Source organism: Sander vitreus, chromosome 19 (assembly GCF_031162955.1).
Source record: "Sander vitreus isolate 19-12246 chromosome 19, sanVit1, whole genome shotgun sequence".
NCBI lineage: Eukaryota > Metazoa > Chordata > Actinopteri > Perciformes > Percidae > Sander > Sander vitreus.
Window position 1 is genome coordinate 18,858,530 of NC_135873.1, and position 27,927 is coordinate 18,886,456.

Here is a 27,927-nt window from a genome sequence, read left to right on the forward strand (position 1 = left end):
CAGGTGCATTTAGGGCGTGTACGAATCCACTTTTGCTAGTTAAACGACAGAATAAAGGATCCTTGCTCCAGGCACATGGTTCAAAAGGGTTGTACTTAGTGTCTTCATTAATTCATAGGAGTGTTTTGGGTGTAACATGCAATAAACCAATCAGAGTGTTATCTCCCATTCCCTTTAAAAGCCAGGCGTGTTTGTTCCTTGGTGCATTGCAATTATGATGGAGGAATTTGCTAAGCAGGAAGGAGAAATGTTCAGGAGAAGAAACTGATATGCTCGAACGTGAAGTGAAAGCACGCAAGCAGATCATATCATAATACTATTTCACATTGTAATATTTTTCTTTTTAATCTTCTACATGTTTGTGTGCTGCTGCCCTGTGTGTGTAACAAGCATAGTGTGTGCACGCTGTGCACGAGCCTAGGCACATTTTACTAATCTGTTGTTAAAATAACAATGAAATATTGCGTTATTGACTTTAGACCAGGTTTTTGTTGGTCAATGGCACGATCACTTTCCGCTGCCTCAACATAGCAATACACCAAGAATGCACCTGAACACACCTCTCTGTAAGACCAGCATGCCCATGGGCGCACAGATGGGCGCAGGTGCTTTTGCTATTTAAACGACGTGGGCGCTGGACAGGAAATTGACAACTGCGTCGGTCTTAAACTAGCAAAGACACTTGTGTTGGGCTTTGCGCTGCGCTGGGTGCAAGATAGGGCCCTTAGTGTTTAGCTTAGTTTTAGAGATGGCCCTGGTGACTCAGGAGGTAGAGCGGGTGTTCAATCCCTGGCCCCTGCAGGCAGCAGTCTACATGTGGAAGTGTCCTTGGGCAGGGTGAACCCAATTGAGAAATTGTGAATGTGCCTGAATGTTAAACTGGTGGAAATTTGGATAATGGCTGCTGCCACCAGTGTGTGAATGCTGCCAAAAGGCCTGTAAGTATTACTAAGACTAAAAAGAACCTATAAATGCAGTCAGTTTACCATTTATTAATCACCTGGCATCTCATCTAGCACAACCAGAAGAATATTTTATTTGTCCAATACTTTGGTCTGATTCTTCCTTCAAATGTTGGATATAGGGTAATTCCATGATGTGACCTTCTCAGCATTTGTTTAAACATGTATATTATAAAAATACAAAACTTCAGATTAAACTGAATACACTTAAATGGAATTAAAATGAAAAACTATATTATTGGAAATATTGGAAGCAGTTTGTTAAGCTTTAGAACCACCGGGTTACACTTCAGTGATCTGTTTGTAGAATAGTTGGCTAAACCACCTTGTACCGGATGCTAACGTTGACCTGCTGGGATTCACTGCCGTGAGAGCCGACAGAGACACAAAAGCGAGCGGAAAAAGCAAAGGTGGGGGAACTCATCATGTATGTCAACAACCACTGGTGTAACCCAGGACATATCTCCGTAAAGACAGCCTCATGTTGCCAGGACCTCAAGCTGTTAGCTGTTAGCCTGCGGCCATATTATCGGCCGAGGGAGTTCAGTCACGTAATTACCGTCTGTGTTTACATCCCTCCGAGAGCGGACGCAGCCACTGCCTGTGAGAAGATCCACACCGTCACAGCAAGGCTGCAGACACAGCACCCGGAGGCTTTTATGATCATCTCTGGGGACTTTAATCATGCAACTTTGGATTCTACTTTGGCTGTTTTTCACCAGGTTGTAGACTGTCCTACTAGAAACAACAGGACAATTGATCTCCTGTATGCTAATGTGAGGGATGCATACAGAGCGACTCCCCTCCCCCCACTGGGGAAGTCTGATCACAACCTGGTTCACCTACAGCCACTGTACACTCCCCTGGTCCAACAACAGCCGGTGACAACTCGCACCATCAGGAGATGGTCCCCTGAGATGGAAAGTGCCCTGAGAGACTGTTACAACACCACAGTCTGGGATGTGCTGATCAACCCGCATGGTGAGGCCATAGAGGGGATGACACATTGTCTGACGGACTACCTGAACTTCTGCGCAGACGTGGTCTCCCCCATCAAGACTGTCCGCTGTTACCCTAATAACAAGCCATGGGAAACGTGGGTAGTCAAGGCTGTCCTCAACAAGAAGAAGGCTGCTTTCAGGAGCAGGGACAGGGAGGCCATGAAGGCAGCACAGCAGGAGGTGAAACACTGTGAGGGAAGCTAAGGACAGCTACAGGAAGAAGGTGGAGCAGAAGCTGAGGGAGAACAACATGAGGGAGGTCTGGGAAGGTGTGAGGACCATCACAGGTCACAACACAAAGACCAGAGCTACAGGGGGGGGACAATGGAGAGGGCGAATGAGCTGAATGACTTCTTCAACAGGTTTAACCAGCCCTTGTCCTTGTCCCCCCCCACCCCCACCGCAGCCATCTCTCCTTCTTCCCTCTACACAACTCCCCCCCCTGACACCACAATCCCCCCCCCCTCCTCCTCTCCCCACCTCAACACAATCCCTGCCTCACATCACCACAGACCAGGTCAGAGGACAGCTGAGGAAGCTCCGGCCCAGGAAAGCAGCAGGCCCGGATAAAGTGTGTCCGAGACTACTAAAGACCTGCGCTGCAGAACTGGGGGGAAACCACTACAACGGATCTTCAACCTTAGCCTACAGCTAGGGAGAGTGCCCACCCTCTGGAAGACATCCTGCATCGTTCCGGTTCCCAAGAAGAACACGACCAGCGAGCTGAACAACTTCCGACCGGTGGCACTCACTTTACACCTGATGAAGACGTTGGAGCGGCTCTTCCTCAGCCTCCTCAGACCACAGGTACAACACGCCCAGGACCGGCTGCAGTTTGCGTACCAGCCAAATGTTGGTGTGGAGGATGCCATCCTCTACATGCTACACCGAGTCCACTCCCATCTGGATAAGGGAAGAGGCACAGTGAGGATCCTTTTCTTGGACTTCTCCAGTGCCTTCAATACCATCCGGCCCCCTATACTTCAGGACAAACTGAACAGGATTGGAGTGAACCCCTATCTGGTAGACTGGATCAAGGATTACCTCACTGACAGGCCACAGTACGTCAGGCTAAAGGACACCACGTCTGACACTGTGGTAAGCAGCACTGGAGCCCCCCAGGGCACAGTGATGGCTCCTCTTCTCTTCACCCTGTACACCTCGGACTTCTGTTACAACTCGGAGCTGTGTCACATACAGAAGTACGCCGATGACACAGCCATCGTTGGGTGTATCAGGGGTGACAGAGAGGAGGAGTATCGGAGTCTGGTGGGGGATTTTGCTCTCTGGGGTTGCACTAACTGCCTACAGCTCAACACCTCTAAGACGAAGGAGCTGGTCATTGACTTTGGGAGGTCCAGACCAAGACCAAGATCGCGACCAGTCCTGCTAGAGGGAGCTGAGGTGGAGGCTGTGCAATCATACAAATACCTCGGCCTGTGGCTGGACAATAAACTGGACTGGACAACACACACCAGCCACCTGTACAGAAAGACACAAAGCAGGTTGTACTTCCTGAGGAGACTGCGGCAAACTGCTGTTGATGTCCTCTTCTACACTGTGGTGTGCTGGGGGGGCAGCATATCCAAGAAGGACACCTCCAGACTGGATAAACTGATCAGGCGGGCCGGCTCTGTGGTCGGCATGAAGCTGGACTCACTGGTGACGGTGGCAGAGAGGAGGACACTGGACAAACTGCTGGACATTACTGACAATGTGAGCCACCCCCTGCACACGTCATCAGCAACCAGAGGAGCCTGTTCAGCGGAAGGCTACTCCTTCCCAAGTGTAGGACCAACAGACTCAAGAACTCCTTTGTCCCTCATGCCATCATACTCTACAACTCCTCACTCGGGGGGAGGAGGAAATAGGGTAGAGGACAGAACAGAACAGGAAGGAAGGGAAGGAGTGGTAGCCACTCACTCCTTCACTGTGCAATAAATTAATAATCTACTCACATACATACCTGGACACACTAATTTATGCTAAATGTCATTTATTTATTAACTGTACAATAACACAATACCATACATAGTCCTATATATCTATATATGTATCTATATTTATCTGTAGTTTTATTGTTGTTTACTGTTTGTTTACTTTTTGTAAAAAATATTTAGCTAAAAGTTTATTGTCATTGCTATTCTTATACTGTATTTTTTTTATTTGTTATACCTCTCTATTTAAAGAGTGTTTTATATGCTGCTAAAATCTGCTGTTGGAAATCTAATTTCCTTGCGGGAGTCATCCCAAAAGGATCAATAAAGAGAAGTCTAAGTCTAGTTATGGTCATTTAGATTGGGGTTCGTTTATAGATTATGTTTTGATCAGGTATTGATTTCTGGTCACTCTTAACCTCGAACCCTGTGTTATTGCAGGCTGTTTTGATGGTCTTGTTGTTGCTGTATGTGTTGGCTCTGTAGGCCCGACCAGCTGCAAAGCCCCGTGGGAATGACCAGGATGAACAAGGGAAGGAGGAGGAGGAAGAAGTGAAGGATCTCTCCATCCCAGCTTCATCTTATGTAAAGCTGATGGCTCTCACCCCTGTCTCTGTTCTACCAGGTACATTACACTCACAACTTCATACTGATGCTGTGCTGTTTCAGCTGGGCCAGACTAACACTACTGGCAGTGTTCCTGGTGGGAAGCCAGTGAGGGGTCATGTTGAAGGAGGGGTTGGATTTGGGACACACCTCTGCTACTGTTTATCATTATGGGTCTTACCTAGGGTTGGGTACCTAAACCCGGTGCTAAACAACCGGCATCTACCGGGCAGCAGTAACGTTAGACTTTATTGTCCCCAAGGTGACACTGTACGTACGCTTGCAGAAAAACAGAAGTACAAACATAACAGAATGACATGCAGGAATACAACACAAACCGATAACAGACAAAGTGGCACTGATGTTTATTATCTGGGTGTTTTGTTTCGGGCTGCTATGGCTGCAGACACCGGGCTTTTGCCATAGCAAGCTCTCTTAGCCTACCGTTAGCTAGTAGCTGGCTTAAACCAATTGAAATGCTGACAGCTAAACGGTCTAACGTGTGTCTGTATTTTACTGGAAAAGATTCTAACAGTGGGACGTCCAACAGTCTGCAGCTAAAGACACAGAGCAGACTAGCTGACCTTTGAGACACCGTGGACATTGGCGCTGTCCGAGTTGTCGGAGAACATCACTGCTGGGACATTCGAGAAACCCTTGAGAAACTCAGTTGTTGTTGAAATAAGTTATTGTTATTAGCTTTTAAATAAATCATTGTTTTCACCATATAGCCTTAGCAATAAACAAGGTAGTATTTAATGTTGCTGACTGTTGTTTTGTGCTCTATTTTTTTCTGTTCAGGCACCGTTTTAAAAATATCGCCGATACTCAACCCTAGTCTTATGTTATAGTTCTGGGAAGTTGAATTGCAGCAGTTCAGTCTCACATATTTGTAGTACTCCTTATGAACCTATAAATGTAGTCCATTTACCATTTATTAATCACCTGGCATATCATCTAGCACAACCAGAAGAATATTTTATTTGTCCAATACTTTGGTCTGATTCTTCCTTCAAATGTTGGATATAGTGTAATTCCATGATGTGACCTCAGCATTTGTTTAAACATTTATATTATAAAAATACAAAACCTCTGAATAAACTGAATACACTTAAATGGAATTAAAATGAACTGTAAAACTAACTAAATAATAAGATAAATATTGGAAGCAGTTTGTGAAGCTTTAGAACCAGACGTTACACTTCAGTGATCTGTTTGTAGAATAGTTATGGTCATTTAGATTGGGGTTCATATAGATTTTTTCTTCTCAGCCTTCGAGATCTTCCTGACCTCACTGGTGAAGCAGGAGATGAGCCAGATGCCACGGGGGGTCTACTTCTCTGCTCTGAGGGGGGGGAACCTGCGTTCAGACCAGGGTAAAACAATGGCAGGGATTCCCTCATTCATGCTGAAAACCTACGAGAAAAACAAGCAGCCTGGGCTGAAGCCTGGACTAGCAGGTGAGCTAATCTATCCCCTACCTGTGTGAACCTTAAGATGTTCCATTGTTGTTTACCTGGTTTGTGGTCAAGTTCTATTGTACAGATGTGTATGTGTTGTGTCCACCCTCAGCTACTGTGCACCTTATATATTTGACAAAGAATTGTAGCAGGGTTGTAACATTTATGCAAGGTTTCAAGCCAGTCTCTACAAAGTGTGTGTGTGTTTGTGTGTGTGTGTGTGTGTGTGTGTGTGTTTGTGTGTCTGTGTCTTTGTGTGAGTGTGTCTGTGTCTGTGTCTGTGTCTGTTTGTGTGTTAGCTGGACTGCTGCTCTGTTATGAGCTGCCTGTGCAGACGGACCGTGACGGCAGACCAATCGATCGTTTCCTCTTGAGCCGCAGCCGCAGCTACCAGCAGACCTTGGCAGCCCTCATTCATGAAGTACGTCTAAACATTTTTTTCCTCTGCCTCTCGTGCTCCTCTTTGGTTTTAACGATTTCAAATGGTCCCAAAAAGTGCTTGTTGTTTTGGATGTGTAGGTGAACATCCAGCCGTCTGAATGGCACCGTGCTCTCCTCCTGCCCCAGGCCTGGCGAGGGTTCATGAGCCGAGCGTTCCACGCTGTCCTACAGGTTAGTGCTTCTGGCTACTGACAGATGGATGACTTGATTGATCAATACTACATGTGGTTCTAGAGGAAACTGTTAAAAAGAGCAAGGAGAAAAGGTGGTTTCCATCTCAAAGGGGTTTTATCTCAAAGGGGTTTTATCAGGACAGAGGTCATGACTAACAGATTAATAACACCTGTTTCCATAAATGAATGTCATGACATGATCTTCTAAACAGACAGACTGCACTTGACAGGCCATAAAAGGCTTACACAGCATTTACAAGGATATGTATGAAAGTCTGTGGCTTCCAATATTAAAATTAAATGATTATTATTTAGTTTATGATTAAAAGATTAAAAAATGAAGCCCCACACATAATCCCATATTGAGTTGGAAAATTCAGTTTTGACCATGAAAATAGGATTTTGTCAAAATAACAAAAGGTCCACTTACTAGCTTTAACCCCAGCTCATGATCTATATCAGCAGATGGTTTGTTCAGTTGTCATGGAGATGACTTATTTGTTATTACATGACCTATGTATGGAACTATTACATGTTAACTAGGGATGCAGCGCTTAACCGATTTCACTATTAACCGCGCTTTAAAACCTCACGGTTAATTAATCGTAAAGATTCCGCTACAACGAGTGTTAACTGACTGCACGTTATGTTTAGCAGTGTGTGCAGTTCTTATTTAACCTCCTTGACAACATAAACGTTCGCATTTGCGCACACACACGGCACATCAGAAGCCGGTCTGAGCGAGCTGACAATAGTGTTAAGTTCGTACGAGTCAAAACTCCGCAACAGCTCACTGACGTTAACACTAAACGTTACTTACATACTCTTCTTCATCCCCTGTGGAACATAAGGCTGCAAAGAGATCTATCCATCGCATTTATTCCTTGGTAACATTATAATTTTTAAGGGTATAATCCAGGGTTGGAATTCAGCCAGGGACCTTTGTTGCATATTTTTAAGTCCACTTTGATGTTTAATTTTCCAGTTAAGGTTGCACATTTTCTGTTTTTGAAAATAATAAAATCATCTTACATTGAATTTTACTATAATGGGTGTCTTTTGCTTGTAAAAATTGTATTTTTAAAAGGATTTTTGTCATACATCATGCACATATAATTGGGAAATACATTTTTTGTTTGTTGGTAAAATCATTTCATTTTAGTATTGGCATAGATATGACTATGTTATGATCTGACAGTCCAACTAGTCATTACAATTACTGCTGAAGTTTAATGGGCTCTGTATTACTCAGTAATGACACCAATTTTATTGCAACAACTTTTAATTACATCTGTTTTACATGGTTATTATTCCAATTTCTTCAGTGTACCTTTAAATGTTTTGCCATTATTGGCCTTCAAAAACCCTGTACCTGTCGAATCCCAAACTGTACGTTGTTGTTTGAGTCTGACCGAATGAATGGGATGTCCTGCATGGTCAAATGAAATGTGTGCTTTTCTTCGGTGTATGTCTTCAGGGTCGACGTGCTGATTTGGAGATGCAGCAGAAACAAGGCAAAGAAGAAGCACAGGAGCTGCAGTACAAACAACACTGTGCCTGGCTGTGGTGAGAATCGCACACACACGCACGCAGAGTAAAGACAAACGTGCTGTAGCAGTCAGGTGAGATTAAAGGACAGAGTGTGTGTTAGTGTGTCTTTGAATACATGCTGCTGCTGTTCACACATCTTGTATTAGCAGAAGAAGGTCCTGCATTTTTATTTCATCCTTTCTTCCTCGTCTGTCAGGGCCAGAGATCAGCTGACCGACGTCATCAAAGCTGCTGCAAAGTGAGTCCTGCTTCACACACCTTCAGTTTCACAGGACAACACTGGGGTTTCAACCTGATGTACTGAGTTGAATTCAGCTGTGATCCCTGGCCTTCTGAGTGTCCATGCTAACAGCTGTGTGATCCCTGGCCTTCTGAGTGTTTATAGTTCCTTTCTGATTGGAGGGATTTTTGCAGTTCCTAGAACATAACGTTCCTAGAACCCTTTTTTTCTCGTGTTCCGACTGGACCAATTTGGGGATTACTAAATTCCTCTGACTGCAGTTCCTGTAACACTTTCAGCTCCTACTTCAGGGCAGGGTCTTTTTCCTTTTCCACATAGGAACCCTTAGTGACCTAGCAACGTCTGAAACACAAACAGTACATATTCTTCACTGTCTGTTGTAATTCGCCTACGTATGCTAACTCATAAGATAAACATCACCCATTCAACCAGCTAATTGTTAATGCTAGTTAAACTTACCCATCGTTTCGATTGCCTGTTGTGCTCTGCTCTTCTATTTTCTTCCATCATATTAATTAGGCTCATATTACGCTGAAGCCTTCGTCTTCTGTGTTTCTCTGTTAAGTACTCCAGTCTAGTCTTTAAACGCCGCTGTTCGAACTCCGTTATGAGGATCCCGGCAAGGCACAACAGGAACATTCCGATGGCCTCCTCCATGCTGGTTTGTTGTTGTATGTGGCGCTAAAGTCAAGTGACGACGCTATAAAGACCGGTGCCATGCTTGCGTCACTCCCTTACCCCTCCTACCAGTTCCTATGGCCACAATGGCAAAACCTGTTTTGGGGGAAGAGTAGTTAGTAGAACTGTTTAGAGAGGGACTGTTACTACAACTACGTTCCTGTCACTACTTGGTCGGAAAGAGGCTTATGCTAACAGCTGTGTCATCCCTGGCCTTCTGAGTGTCTATGCTAACAACTGTGTTTTGTTGTGTTGTTCAGGGACAGTCCTGTTGTCCAGGGGAACTCCATCCTGGCTCTGAGCGGCCTTGCTGCTGTCCTGGCTAAATATGAGAGCAACCTGCCTGCTGATAGCGACGGCAGCCTCAGGGTAACAATCTCAATATGTTATGTGTTATTCATCAGATACTTACTTACTCCATCACTGTGTGATACTATACAGTGTCTCTGTCATTGTAAAACTTGTTCAAAATAATAGCAGTCCAACATCACTAACCTCATAAATAATTTTTTTTGGTAGAAGTGATATTTCTACATGGCAAATAATTTACTAGTAGTTTACTAGTGTTGTAGAGTCATAGAAAACCAACAGACCCAACAGTCATGACATGCATGCTGCTCCTTCTGTGTAATTGAATCTGTAATTGAAAGGGGCATGTTCAAAATAATAGCAGTGTTGTGTTCAATTAGTGAGGTGATTGATTCTGTGAAGAAACAGGTGTCAATTATGGCCCATATTTAAGGAAGGAAGGAAGCAAATGTTGTGCATGCTGGTTATAGTGCATTTCACACTGAAATACTCAACAAAATGGGTCATTCTAGACATTGCTCTGAGGAACAGCGGACTTTGATTAAAAAGTTGATTGGAGAGGGGAGGGGAAAACATATAAAGAAGTGCAGAAAATGATAGGCTGCTGAGCCAAAATGATTTCAAATGCCTTGAAATGGCATCCAAAACCTGAATGACATGGGAAAAAACGGTCAACTACCATTCGAATGGATCGAAGAATAGCCAAAATGGCAAAGGCTCAACCAATGATCAGCTCCAGGAAAATCAAAGAAGACTTAAAGTTACGTGTGAGTACTGTTAGGATCAGAAGAAGGCTATGTGAAGCAAAGCTATCAGCTAGAAGCCCCCGCAAAGTCCCATTTCTGAAAAAAGACATGTACTGAATAGGTTGAAATTTGCCAAAGGACACATTGACTGGCCAAAGGAGAAATGGCACAACATTCAGTGGACTGATGAGAGCAAAATTGTTCTTTTTGGGTCTAGGGGCCGCAGACAGTTTGTCCGACGACCCCGATGCACTGAATTCAAGCCACAGTACACTGTGAAGACAGTAAAGCATGGTGGTGCAAACATCATGTTATGGGGATGTTTCTCATACTGTAGTGTTGGGCCTATTTATCGCATATCAGGGATCATGGATCAGTTTCAATACATCAAAATACTTGAAGAGGTTATGTTGCCTTATGCTGAAGAGGAAATGCCTTTGAAAAGGGTCTTTCAACAAGACAGTGACCCAAAACACACGAGTAAGCGAGCAAAGTCTTGATTCCAGATGAACAAGATTGATGTTATGGAGTGGCCAGCCCAATCCCCAGACCTCAATCCCATAGAAAACTTGTGGGGTGACATCAAAAATGCTGAGGCAAAACCCAGTAATGCAGAGGAATTGTGGAATGTAGTTCAATCTTCCTGGGCTGGAATACCTGTTCACAGGTGCCAGAAGTTGGTCGACTCCATGCAACACAGATGTGAAACAGTTCTCAGAAATAATGGTTATGCAACTAAATATTAGTGCAGTGATTCAAAGTAAAGCAAACCCTTGAGACATTTTTCAGTTCATACAGTAAATGTTTGAGTTTGTAAAGAAAAATGCAAATACTGCTATTTTTTTAACAGCCTAATATTCCTTTTTCTTCACTTTCTGTAAAGGTATAACACAAACTTGATCAATTTTGGTCATTGATTTGGAATTTAATGTGCAGTGTTCCCAATGCATTGATATTATGGAATTAAAAGATATTCTAAGGATTTTGAGCATTATTCACTTTTTTAAACACACTATTATTCTGAACACAACTCTATATCTCTCAATAATCAGAGAGGCCGAGCTCTGTCCCCAAACAAAGCTGTGATTGAGTTGATGGTGGGACTAAGTGAGTGTAGGAAACTCCACAGTTCTTTAATATTCCTGACCTGTGCCTGCAGGCTGGCCCAGAGTTTGTGCCCACAGCCAGCTGGTTGGCCATGGTGCTCCACACCCTGCTCAGCATCAGCAGCAGCAGCTGCAAGGCCAGAGGACAAGTCTTCCCATGGTTCCTACATGTGAGTTTTTCTCTTGCTGTTTTTATGTATTTGCATAGCTTCTATAAATATAAGCATTCAGTGCTTAATGTCCAGTAGGTTACAGCAGGTAGGCACTTGGTACATGTATGTTTTCAGTCCAGTTTTCAATCTTACTCTTGAAATTGTCTTTAGGCTTGAAATAAAAACCCATTAAATCACTTTTTAATGTGTATCAAATCAAATGTGAAAACAGTTAATGAAGGGATTTTGGTTGTTGCATCCAGACGAATCCTTTTGATTAAGTTTTCATTGCTACAGTATTAAGTCTCATTGCTACAGTCTGTAGAGACTAGCTGAGAAAATGACATGTAATGAGCCTTGAATTCCTGCAGGTGTCCTTGTTGGTCTGCTGTATCTATCTGTGCTGCACTAAGAATGTGTTAGGACCTGTAAACCCAGCACAGCACTGACTGATCATGTCTGGCTTCATGGAGCAATCCAACCCCCCTGAAACCCTCCTCCTTCCCCTGCAGCGCTCCTACTCGGGGGAGAACACAGCGAGTGCTATTGCTCGCTCCTGTGCCAGCCTGGCGCTGTCCCTGCTGGTCCCGGTGCTGGTAGTGTGGCAGCGGGACGGTCTGGCCCAGGTCCTGTCGGCGCTGCAGGCCAGCCTGCCAGGCTCCCCCACTGCCGACGACTCCCAGGCTGTCCAGTTCCACTCGGGCCTGGCGCTCGGCATGGTGCTGTCCAGTCTGCAGCAGCAGTGCCTGAGGTAGAGTCTGGTGAAGTGACCTAACACGTGCTAGGAGCCGTATCTGATTGGTGAGCTGACGGTCCGTCTGTCTCTCCCTGTTATCCAGTAATGTCTCTGTGGGCGCTGATCTCCTCTCCAGCTCTCTGGACGCTCTGGAAAGTTGCTCCTTCAACCCCGACCTGGAATACAAGTCAGTGCTGAGTCCTCAGACATGATGTCACATATTAAGCAGTAACAATATGCTGTATACTTTGGAACAGTGGTTTCCAACTGGTGGTTTGTGTGCATGTGAGTCAACGTTGTCATAAAGAATTATTTTGAAGTTTAGTGAAATTTAGGGCAGGGTACCCAATTCAATACTTTTTAGGCACTGGCCGAATTGCCTCTAAAGTATCGAGTATCGAAAAATCCCTCGTCATTCAATGTCAATACCTAAGGGGTAAATCTCATCATCGTCAGTGAGCCAATCAGCATGCAGCATGCTTCTACCTAGATCTAATAATGTTCGTTTAGGAACCGTTAAGTATAAGTCACGGTTGGTATCGGTACTGGTATTGAATATACGATAAACGATACCCAGCCCTAGTAAAATTCTGGCGTTGCACTTTTATTGTGAAATAACATTTTCTACTGCATAATTAGTGAAGAAGCAACAAAGTGCAACTTAGTACTATTAGTCATGGATGCCGTGTCCATTGGTGTTCCAGCATGACCCCCACCTGTCCTGCTGTGAGATTTAGTTTCCTTCCTTGCTCCTCTGTGCTCTCCTGCAGTACTGGCTGTATGTTAGGCCTGGCTCTGGTGCTCGCAGCTCTCTGCAGTAGTGGACAGACGGACCAACATGTCCGCATCACCCGAACACTGGACAAACTTCTGTCCAACCTGCAGGACAGCAGTGGGCAGGGACGCATGCTGCAGGAGGTAAAACCGCTACACACAAACACTACACTAGTTTTACTCTCCTTTGTTTCACTTATTGGTCGTATGTGTTTCACTTTTCAGCAATTTTGTTTGATTGATTTTTTAAATAATCCTTAAAATAACTAGTCAAATTTAAAGTATACACAACAACATCATCATCATTTAGTAGTAGTATTTAGAGTAAAGCACCACCTTTCTGTTTGGTCTGCTAACACTCAATGTAATGCGTGATGTTGGTGTCTCAATGTTTCTACACCCATTATGATGCATCTATAGTCAAAATCTGTTCTAAAGCATGCAGAAGTTCTGCTTACTCCACTGACACTGACCATAGCTTTAATAGACCCAGTGTAAGGATGTAGAGCGTACAGGCTGAGGGTAAAAACCCGAACCTCCATTAGAAAATGATTTGTTATATGGAATAGTATTTGAAGGAGGATTGTTTGATTTGAATATGTCCACCTGTGCAGGTCTTGGCGTACTCTGTGGCATGTGTGGGTGTCTCAGCCTTCAGCGGAGGCCTTATAGACGCTGCCAAGGCTGAGGAGGTGATGAGCACTCTGCGCACCCTGACTGAGGAGAGCCAACAGGTCAGCAGCAGTGAGACTGTTTCAGGGGCGTTAGCTGTTTGATGCATGGTGATTCCACACCAGCCTCTCAGAAAATCTTCTCAGACTGTCTGAAAAAATTAGACCTTGTGGAGCTACAGTGATTTGAAAGATCTAAAAAAAACAATGGCATTTTTCCATCCATCCATCCATCCATCTTTTTTCTGTCACTTATCCGGGGCGGGTTGCAGTGGCAGCAGGTTAAGCAAGCAAAGAAATCTAGACATCCCTCTCTCCAGCAGTGTTTTCCAGCTCCTCCTGGGGGCTTCCGAGATGTTCCCAAGTGTGATGAATAGTGGCAATAACAGTCACAATAAGGATAATGGAACAGTGACTAGAAATACTAGTTGTAGTAGTTCATGGCATAGCAGGGCACTGCAGGACGTAGCAGGGCACAGCAGAGCATAGCAGGACATAGCAGGATGTAGAAGGACACTGCAGGGCACCGCAGGGTGTAACGGGGCATAGCAGGGTGTAACGGGGCATAGCAGGGCGTGCATCAGGACCATGGCGACAGCTGCAACCATGATTTTGGTGCCACCCTAATCCAAGGAAACATGCTGGGCAAAAAAACAAAACATAAGAACTCCGGGGAATAAGCTCCCCAGAGTTAGGTTAGTAACAAGCATTTCTGGGACATGGATGCACACAAATGGAAAGAGAGAGGAGAGATCTCAGTGTGTCAAGGAAGTCCCCTGGCAGTCTAAAACTATAACAGCATAATTAAGAGAGACTGCTTTTAGAGACTCTAGGAACCACAAGTAACTCTGCATTCTGGGAGTGCAGTGCTCTAGTGGGACAATAAGGTACTATGAGCTCTTCAAGATATGATGGTGCTTGACTATTTAGAGCTTTGTAGGATTTTAAATTCAATCCTGGATTTTACAGAAAGCCAATGCAGAGAAGGTAATACAGAAGAAACATGATCTTGTTTCTTAGTATTGTCAAAACACGCGCTGCAGTATTCTAGATCACCTGGAGAGTCTTAAGGGTTTTATTTGAGCATCCTGATAATAAGGAATTACAATAGTCCAGCCTGGAAGTAACAAATGCATGGACTAGTTTTTCAGCATCATTTTGAGACAGGATGTTCCTAATTTTGGCAATGTTTTGAAGGTGGAAAAAAGGCTGTTCTTGAGATTTGTTTTAAGTGGGTGTTAAAGGATGACACTGATCAAAAATAATTCCTAGATTTCTGACAGTAGTGCTGGAGGGCAGGGCAATACCATCCAGAGTAGCTATATCTTTGGATAATGAGGTTCAGAGGTGTTTAGGACCCAGCACAATAACTTTTGTCTGAGTTTAACATCAGAAAATTGTAGGTTATCCATGATTTTATATCTTTATTGCATGCTTGAAGTTTAGCTAACTGACTGGTTTCGTCTGGCTTGATTGATAGGTATAATTGGGTGTCATCTGCGTAACAATGGAAGTTAATTGAGTGTTTCCTAATAATATTGCCTAGAGGAAGCATATATAAGGTGAATAGAATTGGTCTAAGCACTGAGCCTTGTGGAACGCCATGGCTAACTTTAGCGTGCCTGGAGGAATCTTCATTAACATTAACAAATTGAGATCGATCAGAGAAATAGGACTTAAACCAGCTTAATGATTCCTTTAATGCCAACTAAGTGTTCCAGTCTCTGTAACAGGATGGTATGGTCAATAGTGTTGAATGCAGCACTAAGATCTAAGTAAGACAAGTACGGAGACAAGTCCTTTGTCTGAAGCAGTTAGAAGGTCGTTAGTAATTTTCACTAGACCTGTTCGAGTCGTCATTCACTCGGATCTTTAACCCGAGTCTTTAAATTGACTCACGAATCGCGAGTCTCTAGTATCATTAACCCGGTTCAGTTGAGTCTTACTACAATTCATTCTAAAATGATAACAGCGCCACACACAAACCTCTTGCAACATTAGCTTCTACTATGCTAGCCATCTTAGCTGCAAAAACTTCGTAGGCAACAGCAACTCCACAAGTCAACTCAAGCGCCTGAGTGAGCAGAGAGACAGTCCCGACCCGCAGACTCAGAGCCGGAAGCTCGCAGACCATGGGATTCACTCGAGAACTCACGAGTCAAAGAGGGCTCGTGAGTTGTCGGGGATTCATGAGTTGTCGGGTGATTCATGAGCTGTCGGTGATTCAAGAGCTGTCAGGTGATTCATGAGTTCTCGCGCGAATCAGCCGGCTATATGAGTGGATCTGATTCAGACGAGCGAGTTAGGTCTCTCCTTGAGCTCAGGGTAAAGCAAATCAACAACAAAAGCCATTCTTTCACTTCTGAAATAACATACAATGTTCTGCACATAGCCTAGCTAAGCCTACTGTAGGTTTTGGTGTATAAATGTAGTATGTTAAATGCAATTAGGTCGAGCAGACAGTCCGAAACATTACAAGCTCGCCTCGGCTCGGCTGGCTCGGCTCGCAGACAACTCATGAGTTGCCGACAACTCACGAGTCCTCGATGACTCATGAGTTGTTGATGACTCGTGTGTTCTCGCGGGAGTCAGCCGAATCATGTTATAACGTTGTTATGAGTGAATCTGATTCAGACGAGCGGGCATAGCGAGTGAGTGAAGTCTCTCCTTGAGCTCAGATCAAATCAACAACAAAAGCCATTCTTTCACTTCTGAAATAACATACAATGTTCTGCACATAGCCTAGTTAGGCCTACTGTAGGTTTGGTGTATAAATGTAGTATATTAAAATGCAATTAGGGCAAGTAGACAGTCCGTAAGCTCACCTCGCCGACAACTCATGTTGTTCAGTACATTCAGTACAGATACACATACAGCATTGAAAAACATTAAATGCATACATACATACATGAAAAAGGGGCGATGGAATTTCTACATTAGTCCAGCCTGGAAGTAACAAATGCATGGACTAGTTTTTCAGCATCATTTTGAGACAGGATGTTCCTAATTTTGGCAATGTTTTGAAGGTGGAAAAAAGGCTGTTCTTGAGATTTGTTTTAAGTGGGTGTTAAAGGATGACACTGATCAAAAATAATTCCTAGATTTCTGACAGTAGTGCTGGAGGGCAGGGCAATACCATCCAGAGTAGCTATATCTTTGGATAATGAGGTTCAGAGGTGTTTAGGACCCAGCACAATAACTTTTGTCTGAGTTTAACATCAGAAAATTGTAGGTTATCCATGATTTTATATCTTTATTGCATGCTTGAAGTTTAGCTAACTGACTGGTTTCGTCTGGCTTGATTGATAGGTATAATTGGGTGTCATCTGCGTAACAATGGAAGTTAATTGAGTGTTTCCTAATAATATTGCCTAGAGGAAGCATATATAAGGTGAATAGAATTGGTCTAAGCACTGAGCCTTGTGGAACGCCATGGCTAACTTTAGCGTGCCTGGAGGAATCTTCATTAACATTAACAAATTGAGATCGATCAGAGAAATAGGACTTAAACCAGCTTAATGATTCCTTTAATGCCAACTAAGTGTTCCAGTCTCTGTAACAGGATGGTATGGTCAATAGTGTTGAATGCAGCACTAAGATCTAAGTAAGACAAGTACGGAGACAAGTCCTTTGTCTGAAGCAGTTAGAAGGTCGTTAGTAATTTTCACTAGACCTGTTCGAGTCGTCATTCACTCGGATCTTTAACCCGAAGTCTTTAAATTGACTCACTGAATCGCGAGTCTCTAGTATCATTAACCCGGTTCAGTTGAGTCTTACTACAATCCATTCTAAAATGATAACAGCGCCACACACAAACCTCTTGCAACATTAGCTTCTACTATGCTAGCCATCTTAGCTGCAAAAACTTCGGAGGGCAACAGCAACTCCACAAGTCAACTCAAGCGCCTGAGTGAGCAGAGAGACAGTCCCGACCCGCAGACTCAGAGCCGGAAGCTCGCAGACCATGGGATTCACTTCGAGAACTCACGAGTCAAAGAGGGCTCGTGAGTTGTCGGGGGATTCATGAGTTGTCGGGTGATTCATGAGCTGTCGGTGATTCAAGAGCTGTCAGGTGATTCATGAGTTCTCGCGCGAATCAGCCGGCTATATGAGTGGATCTGATTCAGACGAGCGAGTTAGGTCTCTCCTTGAGCTCAGGGTAAAGCAAATCAACAACAAAAGCCATTCTTTCACTTCTGAAATAACATACAATGTTCTGCACATAGCCTAGCTAAGCCTACTGTAGGTTTTGGTGTATAAATGTAGTATGTTAAATGCAATTAGGTCGAGCAGACAGTCCGAAACATTACAAGCTCGCCTCGGCTCGGCTGGCTCGGCTCGCAGACAACTCATGAGTTGCCGACAACTCACGAGTCCTCGATGACTCATGAGTTGTTGATGACTCGTGTGTTCTCGCGGGAGTCAGCCGAATCATGTTATAACGTTGTTATGAGTGAATCTGATTCAGACGAGCGGGCATAGCGAGTGAGTGAAGTCTCTCCTTGAGCTCAGATCAAATCAACAACAAAAGCCATTCTTTCACTTCTGAAATAACATACAATGTTCTGCACATAGCCTAGTTAGGCCTACTGTAGGTTTGGTGTATAAATGTAGTATATTAAAATGCAATTAGGGCAAGTAGACAGTCCGTAAGCTCACCTCGCCGACAACTCATGTTGTTCAGTACATTCAGTACAGATACACATACACATTGAAAACATTAAATGCATACATACATACATGAAAAAGGGGCGCATGGAATTTACATTAAAGAGGTTGTAAGTCATTGTGAATGTTCAGAGTCCGGATGGCTTTCTTATTTGTCAGTCCTATTAAAGTTTCATGTCATTTTTAAATGAATATTCGGTTTTCTTTCAGACCATTTACATTTATGGATATAACATTTTCCAAATAAAATTAAAAGATTCTAAATGAAAACATGGCATTTTATCCAAATCAAAAGCTCGCCTTTGATGTAGCATACAATACTGACTCAAGTGACTCGCACAACCCGGATCAGTTTAGTGAGTGACTCAGAATGACCCGAATCCTTAAAAGGAATCAAGTTTGCCAGGCCTATTTTCACCAGTGCCGTCTCTGTGCTATGATGCTTTCTAAATCCTGACTGAAAGTCCTCAAGTAAACTATTGCTATGTAGAAAGTCACATAACTGATTAGCGACTACCTTCATAAGGATCTTGGGGAGAAAGGGAAGGTTAGATATAGGTCTATAATTGAAAGACCTCAGGATCGAGGCTGGGTTTTTTCAGAAGAGGTTTTATCACAGCTACTTTAAATGACTGTGGTACATAACCTGTTAATAAAGACATATTGATCATATCTAGTAATGAAGTGTTAACCACGGGTAACGCTTCTTTAAGTAGCCTCGTTGGGATGGGGTCTAAGAGACAGGTAGATGGCTTAGCTGAAGAGACCTTTAACATTAATTGTTGAAGGTCTATAGGATAAAAGCAGTCTAAGTATAATGTCAGGTCTTGTCATTCTTTCTAGCGGTCCTGCGTTTAAAGGTGAACCGTTAGAAGTTGAGGGCAAAAGGTGATACATTTTATCTCTAATTGTTATAATTTTATCATTAAAGAAGCTCATGAAGTCGTCACTACTCAGAGCTATAGGAATAGATGGCTCAATAGAGCTGTGACTCTCTGTCAGCCTGGCTACAGTGCTGAAAAGAAACCTTGGGTTGTTCTTATTTTCTTCTATTAGTGATGAGTAATAGTCTGATCTGGCATTTTTGAGGGCCTTCCTATATGTTCACCTATCGGTGAGGGTTGGAATGTATAGTAGATGGACTGGTAAATGGAAAGCTCTGCTGTCTGGCTCAGCTCCTTCTTCATCACAACGGTCTGGTACAACACCAATAACTGCTGCCGCTGCACCAATCCGCCTGTCCACCTCACGCTCCATTCTACCCTCACTCGTACCCCGAAATACTTGAACTTCTTCACTTTGGGCAGCAACTCTGTCCCAACCCAGAGGAAGCAATCCACAGTTTTCCAGCAGAGAAGCATGGCCTCTCATCCTGAGCGCTTCACACTCGAATGCAAACCACCGTGCTGAAAGTCCCGGTCTGAAGCCAAAGAACCACATTGTCTGCAAAGAGCAGAGAAGCAGTTGTGAGAGTTGTCTGTGTTAAAGCAGTTTTTCTCGTTATCCCGGCTACACTGCTCACTATTAAGCCAGGAAACTTGTAAGTCATTGTACAAACTTATAATTATTCAAGAAGCAATTAAAATGTGAGAAAATAATTATTGTGGCCAGAGTCCACTCATTCCACCAAACCAGGTGTTGCTATAGAAAAAAAAAAGATTTAGTATTTTGTAAGTAAATCCCTAAGTACTGTGTGTACTAAGCAGCATTCTAAGGCCTTCTCTGAAGTCTAACCTCTGTTTTATATGCTTCTATGTTGATGTTTAGACTCCAGGCTTCTCCCTGGCTCTGGGCTTGGTGGTCCAAGGCCTGTCTGTGTCCGGCCATGGCAAAGCAGAGGACATCCATCCTCGTCTGCTGGCTGCTTGGATAAAGATCTTATTGGCTGAGGTACTACGTTTCCCTATTTAAAGCTGCATTAGATACTGTATTTCTACATCATGTACTAGCTTGTCAGTCTGAATTAGAGTTGGGTCATTAAAGGTGGAGTCTGTGATTCTCAACAGCCAAACAAACACACCTGTCCTGCCAGTGCTCCTTCAGAAGGTTAGCATGCGTAAGATTTACCCTCCGTCTCGCTCCCACTGCCTTTCTCTCTATCCACCATGGCCTGTCCCTGTCCTGTGCAGGAGTTAGTTTCCCGTTTACAGAACCAGCTGTGGATGAACACCAGCACACACACAGAACGAACAGCTAGCAGATCATGAGGACATATTTGCTGAATTTGACAAGAAGTGTATAAGATTATAATTGCTGACTCCACCCTTATTGAACCCCCCCCCCCAGACATATATTTTAACAACAGCCTGTGATGAGTAACTGAGTGCTCTGCACAGAAACAGCTAGACTCACAAACTAAAACCCCCTTTCTGTCTTATCGCTTTAAGACATCTGAAACCAGCCAGGTGTTTGAAGTTTACATTTCACCTGCACACAGAAAGAACCTGTTACTTATGAAATATATTTAATGATGTTCAAGCTTTAATTGTCATGATACCCATCAACTGTAACGTGTCTGTTTCCATACTGTTGAATGTTCAGTAGAGGAGTTGTCTTTGTGTTTCAGGGTTGTCCCACTATGCAGCGGCTGGCGGCCGTCAACGGCCTGGTAGCTCTAGTAGGATCTGAGAGTTACCTTATCCAGGTAATGAATCCACTCTGATCTGCTGGGATCAGTTTGACATCACATGACATGTCAGTGTGACTGGGCTGGTTGAGGCAGGTAGTGCATAATGTGAGCGGTGACTCCTGACCTATGAACAAGCTACAGGGGCTGAGAGAATTTAGCAGCTTTTTGCAGCTTTGCCTATAGTTGATAGTGTACAAATATACAGGAAACATGGACTTGGACATGGAAACATAACTGTTAATAAAAGGTGCCAATTCATTTAGTCAGCAATGGCTTGCCTATTTCAGGCTTTTGTCCTTTAAGGAATTATGTACTTTTTTCGCTGAGAATCAGAGCTCAAACGGGTCACAAATTGATTCAAATGTCGAAATGTTTCTATTTCTTATAATATCTTTTTTTCTAATGAGGCCATGAATGTTTCCTGTAAGAGTCATTGAGTTTGTTGTCCTGTGCTACAGCAAAGCAGAGAGCTGGAGCTTTCCTTCCAGCAGCAGAGCCGGCTGAACGAGGTCATTCGAGCCATCACACAGGTATGGAGACACATTTTATTCTTTCTAGTTTTTCATTGGTGAAAATGTGACCCTCTCAGTGTTATTATTACTAAATACTATAAGATGTCTCAGGTAATGTCAGGTTCTTCATGTCTTCTTTGTCACCTGTAGTGATGCATTGTCACTCTTGCAGTGTTTGAAAATGACTGTACTGTTAATATCGCCACCAGTTTCCATTATTCACTAGGCAGGTTTCCATGACATATTCCTTCTTGCACTGAAGACACTGTATAATGTAATGCTGATTTATATTTGCAGAGCACATTTGAGGCTATTTAACTATATTTGTGTTGTTAGTTGTGATTACACTGAGCTGTCCTCTCCTCTGGCTGTATGTTGGCTTGTTTTGGCTCTCTTGTGCAGATCATATCATTCTCAGGAGCCATTGGTCTGCAGTCCAACAGTGCTTGTTTGGTTGGTCATCTGCATCTGGCCCATATGTCCACCAGTCACAGTCACACAGCAGGTAGGCCGGCAGCGGATGGAGGAAACACTCAGTCACAGGGAACCTCCATGTTATCTTGATTGACTGTAGTGATTATAGGAGCTGTTTGGTGTGACACGTCTTTCTCTCCCTGTCCTCCCGTCATCTTCTCAGTTCCTCAGGATTTCAGTTACCTCTCAGAGAAAAGTCTCATCAGATCCATCATTGACTTCCTCACAGAGGCAGGAAAAAAAGGTTTGTTGACACATCTAATAACGTTCCTTTCAGCAAAATACCACAAATGTAAACATAGGATATGAAATATATTTATACAAATTGCCTGCATATGCTAGAATTTCACTTGCACTGTCCTGTCTTTCCTGTGGACCCAGGTCCAGAGTTTGCCCATCCAGCTGTGGTTAAGACTGCTTTGACTCCCCTGGCGTCAGTTGGAGCCAGTTTCCAGTACCCGCCCATCAACTGGAGCGCCGTGCTATCTCCTCTGATGAGGCTCAGCTTCGGTAAGAGCTCTCACCTTTGTCTCTTTGTACCTTAGGGCTAGCAGAATCAAGGCACCAAGCTCAGCATCTTTTTTCTCTGACAGGAGAGGATGTGCAGCATCAGTGTGTGGTGCTGGCAGCGTGTCAGGCTCAGTCTTCTCAGAGCGCCGGCCTCTTTCTGGGCTCCTGGCTCTCACCCCCCCTTGTGCACAGTCTCAGTGTAAGTTCCTCTTGAGAAGGGTTTGGTGTTGTTTTGAGTATTGAGCAAAATGTGTCCACAGCATGGGATTTCAAGAAGTGTCAAATACCGACCGTAAGGATCAGCCCAGCACAGACAGGATTTTCAGGTGCAGGGTGCACAAAAAGTAACATAAATGTCAGTACAGAAATATATTATAGATGCCAAAGATATGTTTGAGGTGATTCACTGTATCTCCATTACAAAGTTTGTCCCCCAGAAAACACTGACTGATTTCAGCTGTAAAATGTACTTTAAGTACATATTTGATCACAATTCTTTTATCATAGTTGCAAACTTGCCATATTGACTGACAGCTACTGGACCCTTGTGCTCTGTCTAGATCCAAATAGTTTTTTTATTTGGGGGGAGGGTGGGGCGTGACACAGACACTGGTGACACGTACAGATATTAGTCAGCACCAAAGGAATTGAGGTTTAATACCTAGCCCTGCTTGTAAAACAGTCTGATGACTTTGAAGAGTTTGTTTGTGCTCCAGTCCCAGACTCGGGCTCAGCTTTATGAGAGTCTGGGCCTGTGGATGAAGCATGTTGCTGAGGACAAGCTGCAGGACCACATGGAGAGTCTGGGCCTGCAGCACTTCCAGGAGGAGCTTCGCCCCCAGCGTTTGTCCCTGTGCCGCTCCCTGCTGCAGGGCCTGGCTCAGGCCATGGCTCTCCCAAACCCCCCCAACAGCTGCTGGACCATCCTCTGCTCCAGCTCGGAGAAGATCTTCTCCCTGATGCCCAACCACATCCAGGTACAACGCTGAAGTGACACACACATCCAGAAACTACTTACAGACATCACACTTCAATTAATTTCCATTATTCAACTGACATTTGAGCTAGTGTTACTCTATATTCATCAGCTGATGCTTCAACTATTTACAGTGGGCTCACTTCAACTCCCAGCACTTCAACTTTCAAAGATGACAGTTGAACTAATATTTTAACTCCTCCCATTTTTTTCTGTTACACTGCTCCAGGCTCTACACAGTAAATGACATATCATCTTTGCTCTTCAAATATTTACTTTTCTAATTTCTACAGTTTGTTTGCTTCAACTGACATTTCAGCTGCTGTCGCTGTTTACATACCAACTGACACTTTAAAGGAGAATTCCGGCCAATTTTTACCTGAATCTTGATCGCTATATATCTCTGAGTACTGTCGATAGGGAGCAAAATCGGTGCTAGCAAACTGGAGTTGCTGCAGCTACGTCCAGAGCTCCCAGTTAGCTAAAATGCCAGTTGTCAGGACAGCTTATAGAGTGCTTTTGTGCCTCTTAACAGACACAAATGCAATTAAAATGTCTGTCCAACATAAACAGGGCCCTTACGTGACAACAAGATGCGTTTTCAGCTCAGACATTGTGAAAAAAACGTTTAAATTCATTCATTTTCTTCTTTTTGATAGACAGTTCATGTACTTCAACTGACATTTCAGCTGCTGTCACTGTTTACGTACCAACTTACACTTCAGCTACTTACAGAGCTCACACTTCAACTATTTGGCACTTCAGCTTCTCCTGCTTTCATCTCCTACACCTCGAATGACTGCTACCGGCCTCTACACACTAACTGTCACTAATTAATTTTTACTCTTCAACTCAGAGTTCAGACACCTATTTCTTGCCAACAAGACATTAACTGACTAATTACAGCTGCTTTCACTCTTCATTTGTCAATTTAACAATGTTGAGCGTTTACATACCAACTTGAGACTTAAACAACTGCTTTTAGCTCCTACACTTTCACACGTGTTTAAAAAAAATAGTACTGTGTCAGCTGTAATTGTACCAGATGATTCACCAACATATCCTCCTGTTTCTTCTGCTGATGATAAATTCTTTTATTTTAGGATAATGAAGTGGATTTGTATGTGGGAATCGCCAAGTGTCTGTCAGAGATGTCGGATGCAGAGATTGAGCGAATCGCACGAGTCACACAGGTACAGTATGATGTGACAAAGAGCCAATAAGTACTAAGTGTTTAAAAAAAGCAAAGCATTTATGTCATATGCTACTGAGTGTATTTTGGCCCTTCTTTCTGGAGCAGTTTCTGTGGTTTGTTCCATGCTAGAGTTGCCCCCTGCAGTGCTTTCTGACCGATTTCTGAGATTGATAGATTCTGTTGTAAACATAATCCTTACCAAAAAAAACTTTGCTTTGACCTGTTTTGGAAAATATTGTAATGATTATTCTTTCAGAGAAGATGGATATCAGTCTCATGTCTGTGTTAAGTACAAAGCTAGAGTCAGTACGTGGTTAGCCTAGCTTAGCATAACGCCTGGAAGCAGGGGGAAACAGCTGGTGTGGCTATGTCCAAAGATACAGCTTCCAAAGCTCACTGCTGCTAACACATTCTGCCTGCCACACTATCTTTATTTATACACCATTGGGGAGTGGCAAAGTCAAACAAAAAATGTAACTATACATATAGTGGTTTTTAAAACTCCAGATGAATAAATACGGCTGAGCAATGTGTATATTTTTAAATGAAAGTGTAGCAGAATATACTCTGTACTTAATGCTGTTCAGGTTCACATGGAGAAAACCTGCTTCGTCCTGGCTTACCTGACCTCCCAAGGCAGAGTTCCCCTGCTGGGCCTCAATGATGTCATCGCAGGGGTGCTCCGTGGTTGGCCGAGCCGCAGAGTTGGCTGGCTCCTCCTGCAGACTTTTTACCAGTGTCGCCTGGCCACCCATCCCAATACAGGTGAGCCAGAAACAAGTCCATGTTTGGAGCTGAAGAGCTTCTCTTGCTGCATTCACATCATGTAGGAAAAGTGGGGACTCAAAGCTGAAAATCTTTAAAGTTGCAAATAAATAATATACGAAACAATAAGTTTGGTAAGTTTAAACAATGGCTTTTTGTGACGTGTGAAATTTCACTTGTGATGGTTATAATGTTTGATTCATCAGCAAGACAACACATAGTATGCCATAGTAATTTTCTCTGCATGCAATACATGTGTGTCATAGTTCCACAGTATGTTACTAATGTCCACCTCTGAGTGAGTCATCATGTTGACATGGTTTGTAATGTGTTATAGGCGTTTTGAAACGAATGGAGTGGCTCCTGGAGCTGATGGGACACATCCGAAATGTTGCATATGGTGCAACTCCGGTCACATGTGGAGACACCAAACTGGTATGTTTCTGAGCCAGGCTGCACACTGCCCAGCTGTCAGTGGGCTGTTGATCATGTAGGGGAGAGGGTTGGAATACAGTTCCACTCCACGTACATAACAGGTTTTACATGTTTGAAATATTCAAAAGTAACTTAACATCAAATGGTGTGGTGAAAATTCAAATAGTGTCATCTTTTGTTAAAGGACAATTCATGCTTATTTTCGTAGCTTTTATCACGTATGATAAATACTGGTAAGTGGGAACACTAGCAGTCAGACAATCAGGCAGATTGTAAATGTTATTATCACATGAACCATGACCAGCTCTATGAAAATAAGTAATAATCAACCTGAATTCATATCTAAAGTCCCACTTGTATGTCCATCTTTAGTGTTTGTGCAGGATTTATTTAAAATTCTGCTGAAGATCCCAGAGTTTCCAAAGACACCAAGTACTCTATGTCAGGCTGAATTTGGGAGAATGGGGCATATTGAATATTAGCATTCTCCATATTAATACAGCATAGTGCAATATTGGTGGCTTCAATCCAACGGTATTGTTTTTAACAGAGGTAGACATGGCAGATCCAGAGTGGCTCTGGGCAGATCCAATAGTTTTTAACTTCAACAGAGTACCCGCCTTCAAGGAAGTTAACACTTGTCAATGGAGAGTGGCCAGACTCTCTGTACAAATGAAATGTACGAGAGTCTGGTAGGACCAGGCTATGACGGAGCATCTCCAGAAGAAAAATATAACATTATAGTTCTCAGTTGTGTTTCTAAATAGTACCAATAAAGATTTGGACATTCCAGCCCCCCAGTATCACATAGAAGACACAGCAGAGATAAGCAGATTCGAGGACACTTCTTATTCCATATACATTTCCTGAAGAGTGCTGTGAGTTTCTTAAACATTCCTGTGGGTGGAGCGAGGGGGGCAATTTATTTAGGCAATATATTCATTTTTTTATATATTTACGCTCCATATCATAGATAAGGGCATCCACCCTTCTATTGAGTTAATGTACGCCCAAATATGTATAATAAGATGAGATCTTGAAAGTAAACAAGCATTGGTCCGTATATTGTCTTTTATTTCCATTAAGCAGCATTACTGATGATTTTGAATCATTTACTTGTTTAACCGCAGATATAACAGGCCAGTTAGATCTAACAGTGCTGGTATGGATGTGTTTAATTGTCCTTGGGGGCAACCTCTTGTAATATTGAAGGTAGGAAGGCACGATATTAACAAAATGTGATATTGCGATATTGATTATGAATATTGCGATATCTATATTAACTTCAATATTTGTAAACGTGTGAAATTACAAAAGTTACGGGAAAACACATCAAAATAGATTCATAACATATAAAGGTTTTCTTACAACACAAGGTTTATTTCAACTGACTGTCATATTGGACTGGTACAACATGAATAAATAAATAATGACCATGTCTACAGAACAGTACATATTTTACTGGTTGTACAGTATAAAATATATAAATAAGGGGAACAGGACATGTTTTACTGGTTGTACAGTATAAAATATATAAATAAGGGGAACAGGACATGTTTTACTGGTTGTACAGTATAAAATATATAAATAAAGAGAACAGGACTTCGTTCCTGTTTCTTCACTTACACTGTCACTCTGTTGAAATATGCACACACGTGGTACGCTACATAGGGTTTGTCACGGAGTGGACCTACCTGGCCAATGAGACATGATCATTTTAGCGTTTCAAGCGGGCTCTAAATCGAAAACAACTAACAAAGACAGCCAGCAGACGGGACGCAGCGCTCCACAAAATAAATAAAATATTGCATACTTATCGTGACACTTTCGATATAATATTGCGCAACGTGCAATATCATGATAACGGTATTGAGTTGATATATCATGCACCCCTAATTGAAGGACTCAGACACCACTTCATTGTCAGAACCTCAGCTATAGGGTTGAGATGTAATACTTTGATCCAAGGAGAAGTCCAGGAAAGTTTTTCAAAAACCAAATGTAGCTATAACGTCAAAGTTAAAGTCCACTCAAACCTATCGAAGGCCTCTGCGTCGAGCGAGAGGAGAGCCGTGTCTTCTTCTTCTTTTTGGCGGTACAGTACATTGAGAACGCCCTAACGTTACTCTTTTACTCACAGATTTGTTTTCTCTGGTGCCGAAATGTTTCGCGGTGTAAAAAAACAAAATACTTGTTTAATTTTGAGTTAGAATGCGTTG

The 27,927-nt window shown here is 43.1% G+C and overlaps 1 protein-coding gene across 2 annotated transcripts in view; it reads left to right on the forward strand.

Moving 5' to 3' along the window:
• focad (focadhesin) overlaps positions 1-27,927 on the forward strand; it is a 79,266-nt gene that overhangs the window by 48,629 nt on the left and 2,710 nt on the right. For both annotated transcript variants that reach the window (XM_078275515.1, XM_078275514.1), the window contains 23 exons: positions 4,387-4,525; positions 5,778-5,966; positions 6,266-6,387; positions 6,486-6,578; positions 8,058-8,146; positions 8,328-8,369; positions 9,311-9,419; positions 11,265-11,381; positions 11,876-12,114; positions 12,203-12,286; positions 12,870-13,017; positions 13,488-13,607; positions 19,980-20,102; positions 20,779-20,856; positions 21,300-21,371; positions 21,756-21,858; positions 21,991-22,071; positions 22,209-22,337; positions 22,421-22,536; positions 23,054-23,314; positions 24,417-24,506; positions 25,096-25,273; positions 25,611-25,708. In XM_078275515.1, coding sequence (XP_078131641.1) covers positions 4,387-4,525; positions 5,778-5,966; positions 6,266-6,387; positions 6,486-6,578; positions 8,058-8,146; positions 8,328-8,369; positions 9,311-9,419; positions 11,265-11,381; positions 11,876-12,114; positions 12,203-12,286; positions 12,870-13,017; positions 13,488-13,607; positions 19,980-20,102; positions 20,779-20,856; positions 21,300-21,371; positions 21,756-21,858; positions 21,991-22,071; positions 22,209-22,337; positions 22,421-22,536; positions 23,054-23,314; positions 24,417-24,506; positions 25,096-25,273; positions 25,611-25,708 — 2,820 coding nt within the window. The remainder of the gene's footprint in view (positions 1-4,386; positions 4,526-5,777; positions 5,967-6,265; positions 6,388-6,485; positions 6,579-8,057; positions 8,147-8,327; positions 8,370-9,310; positions 9,420-11,264; positions 11,382-11,875; positions 12,115-12,202; positions 12,287-12,869; positions 13,018-13,487; positions 13,608-19,979; positions 20,103-20,778; positions 20,857-21,299; positions 21,372-21,755; positions 21,859-21,990; positions 22,072-22,208; positions 22,338-22,420; positions 22,537-23,053; positions 23,315-24,416; positions 24,507-25,095; positions 25,274-25,610; positions 25,709-27,927) is intronic.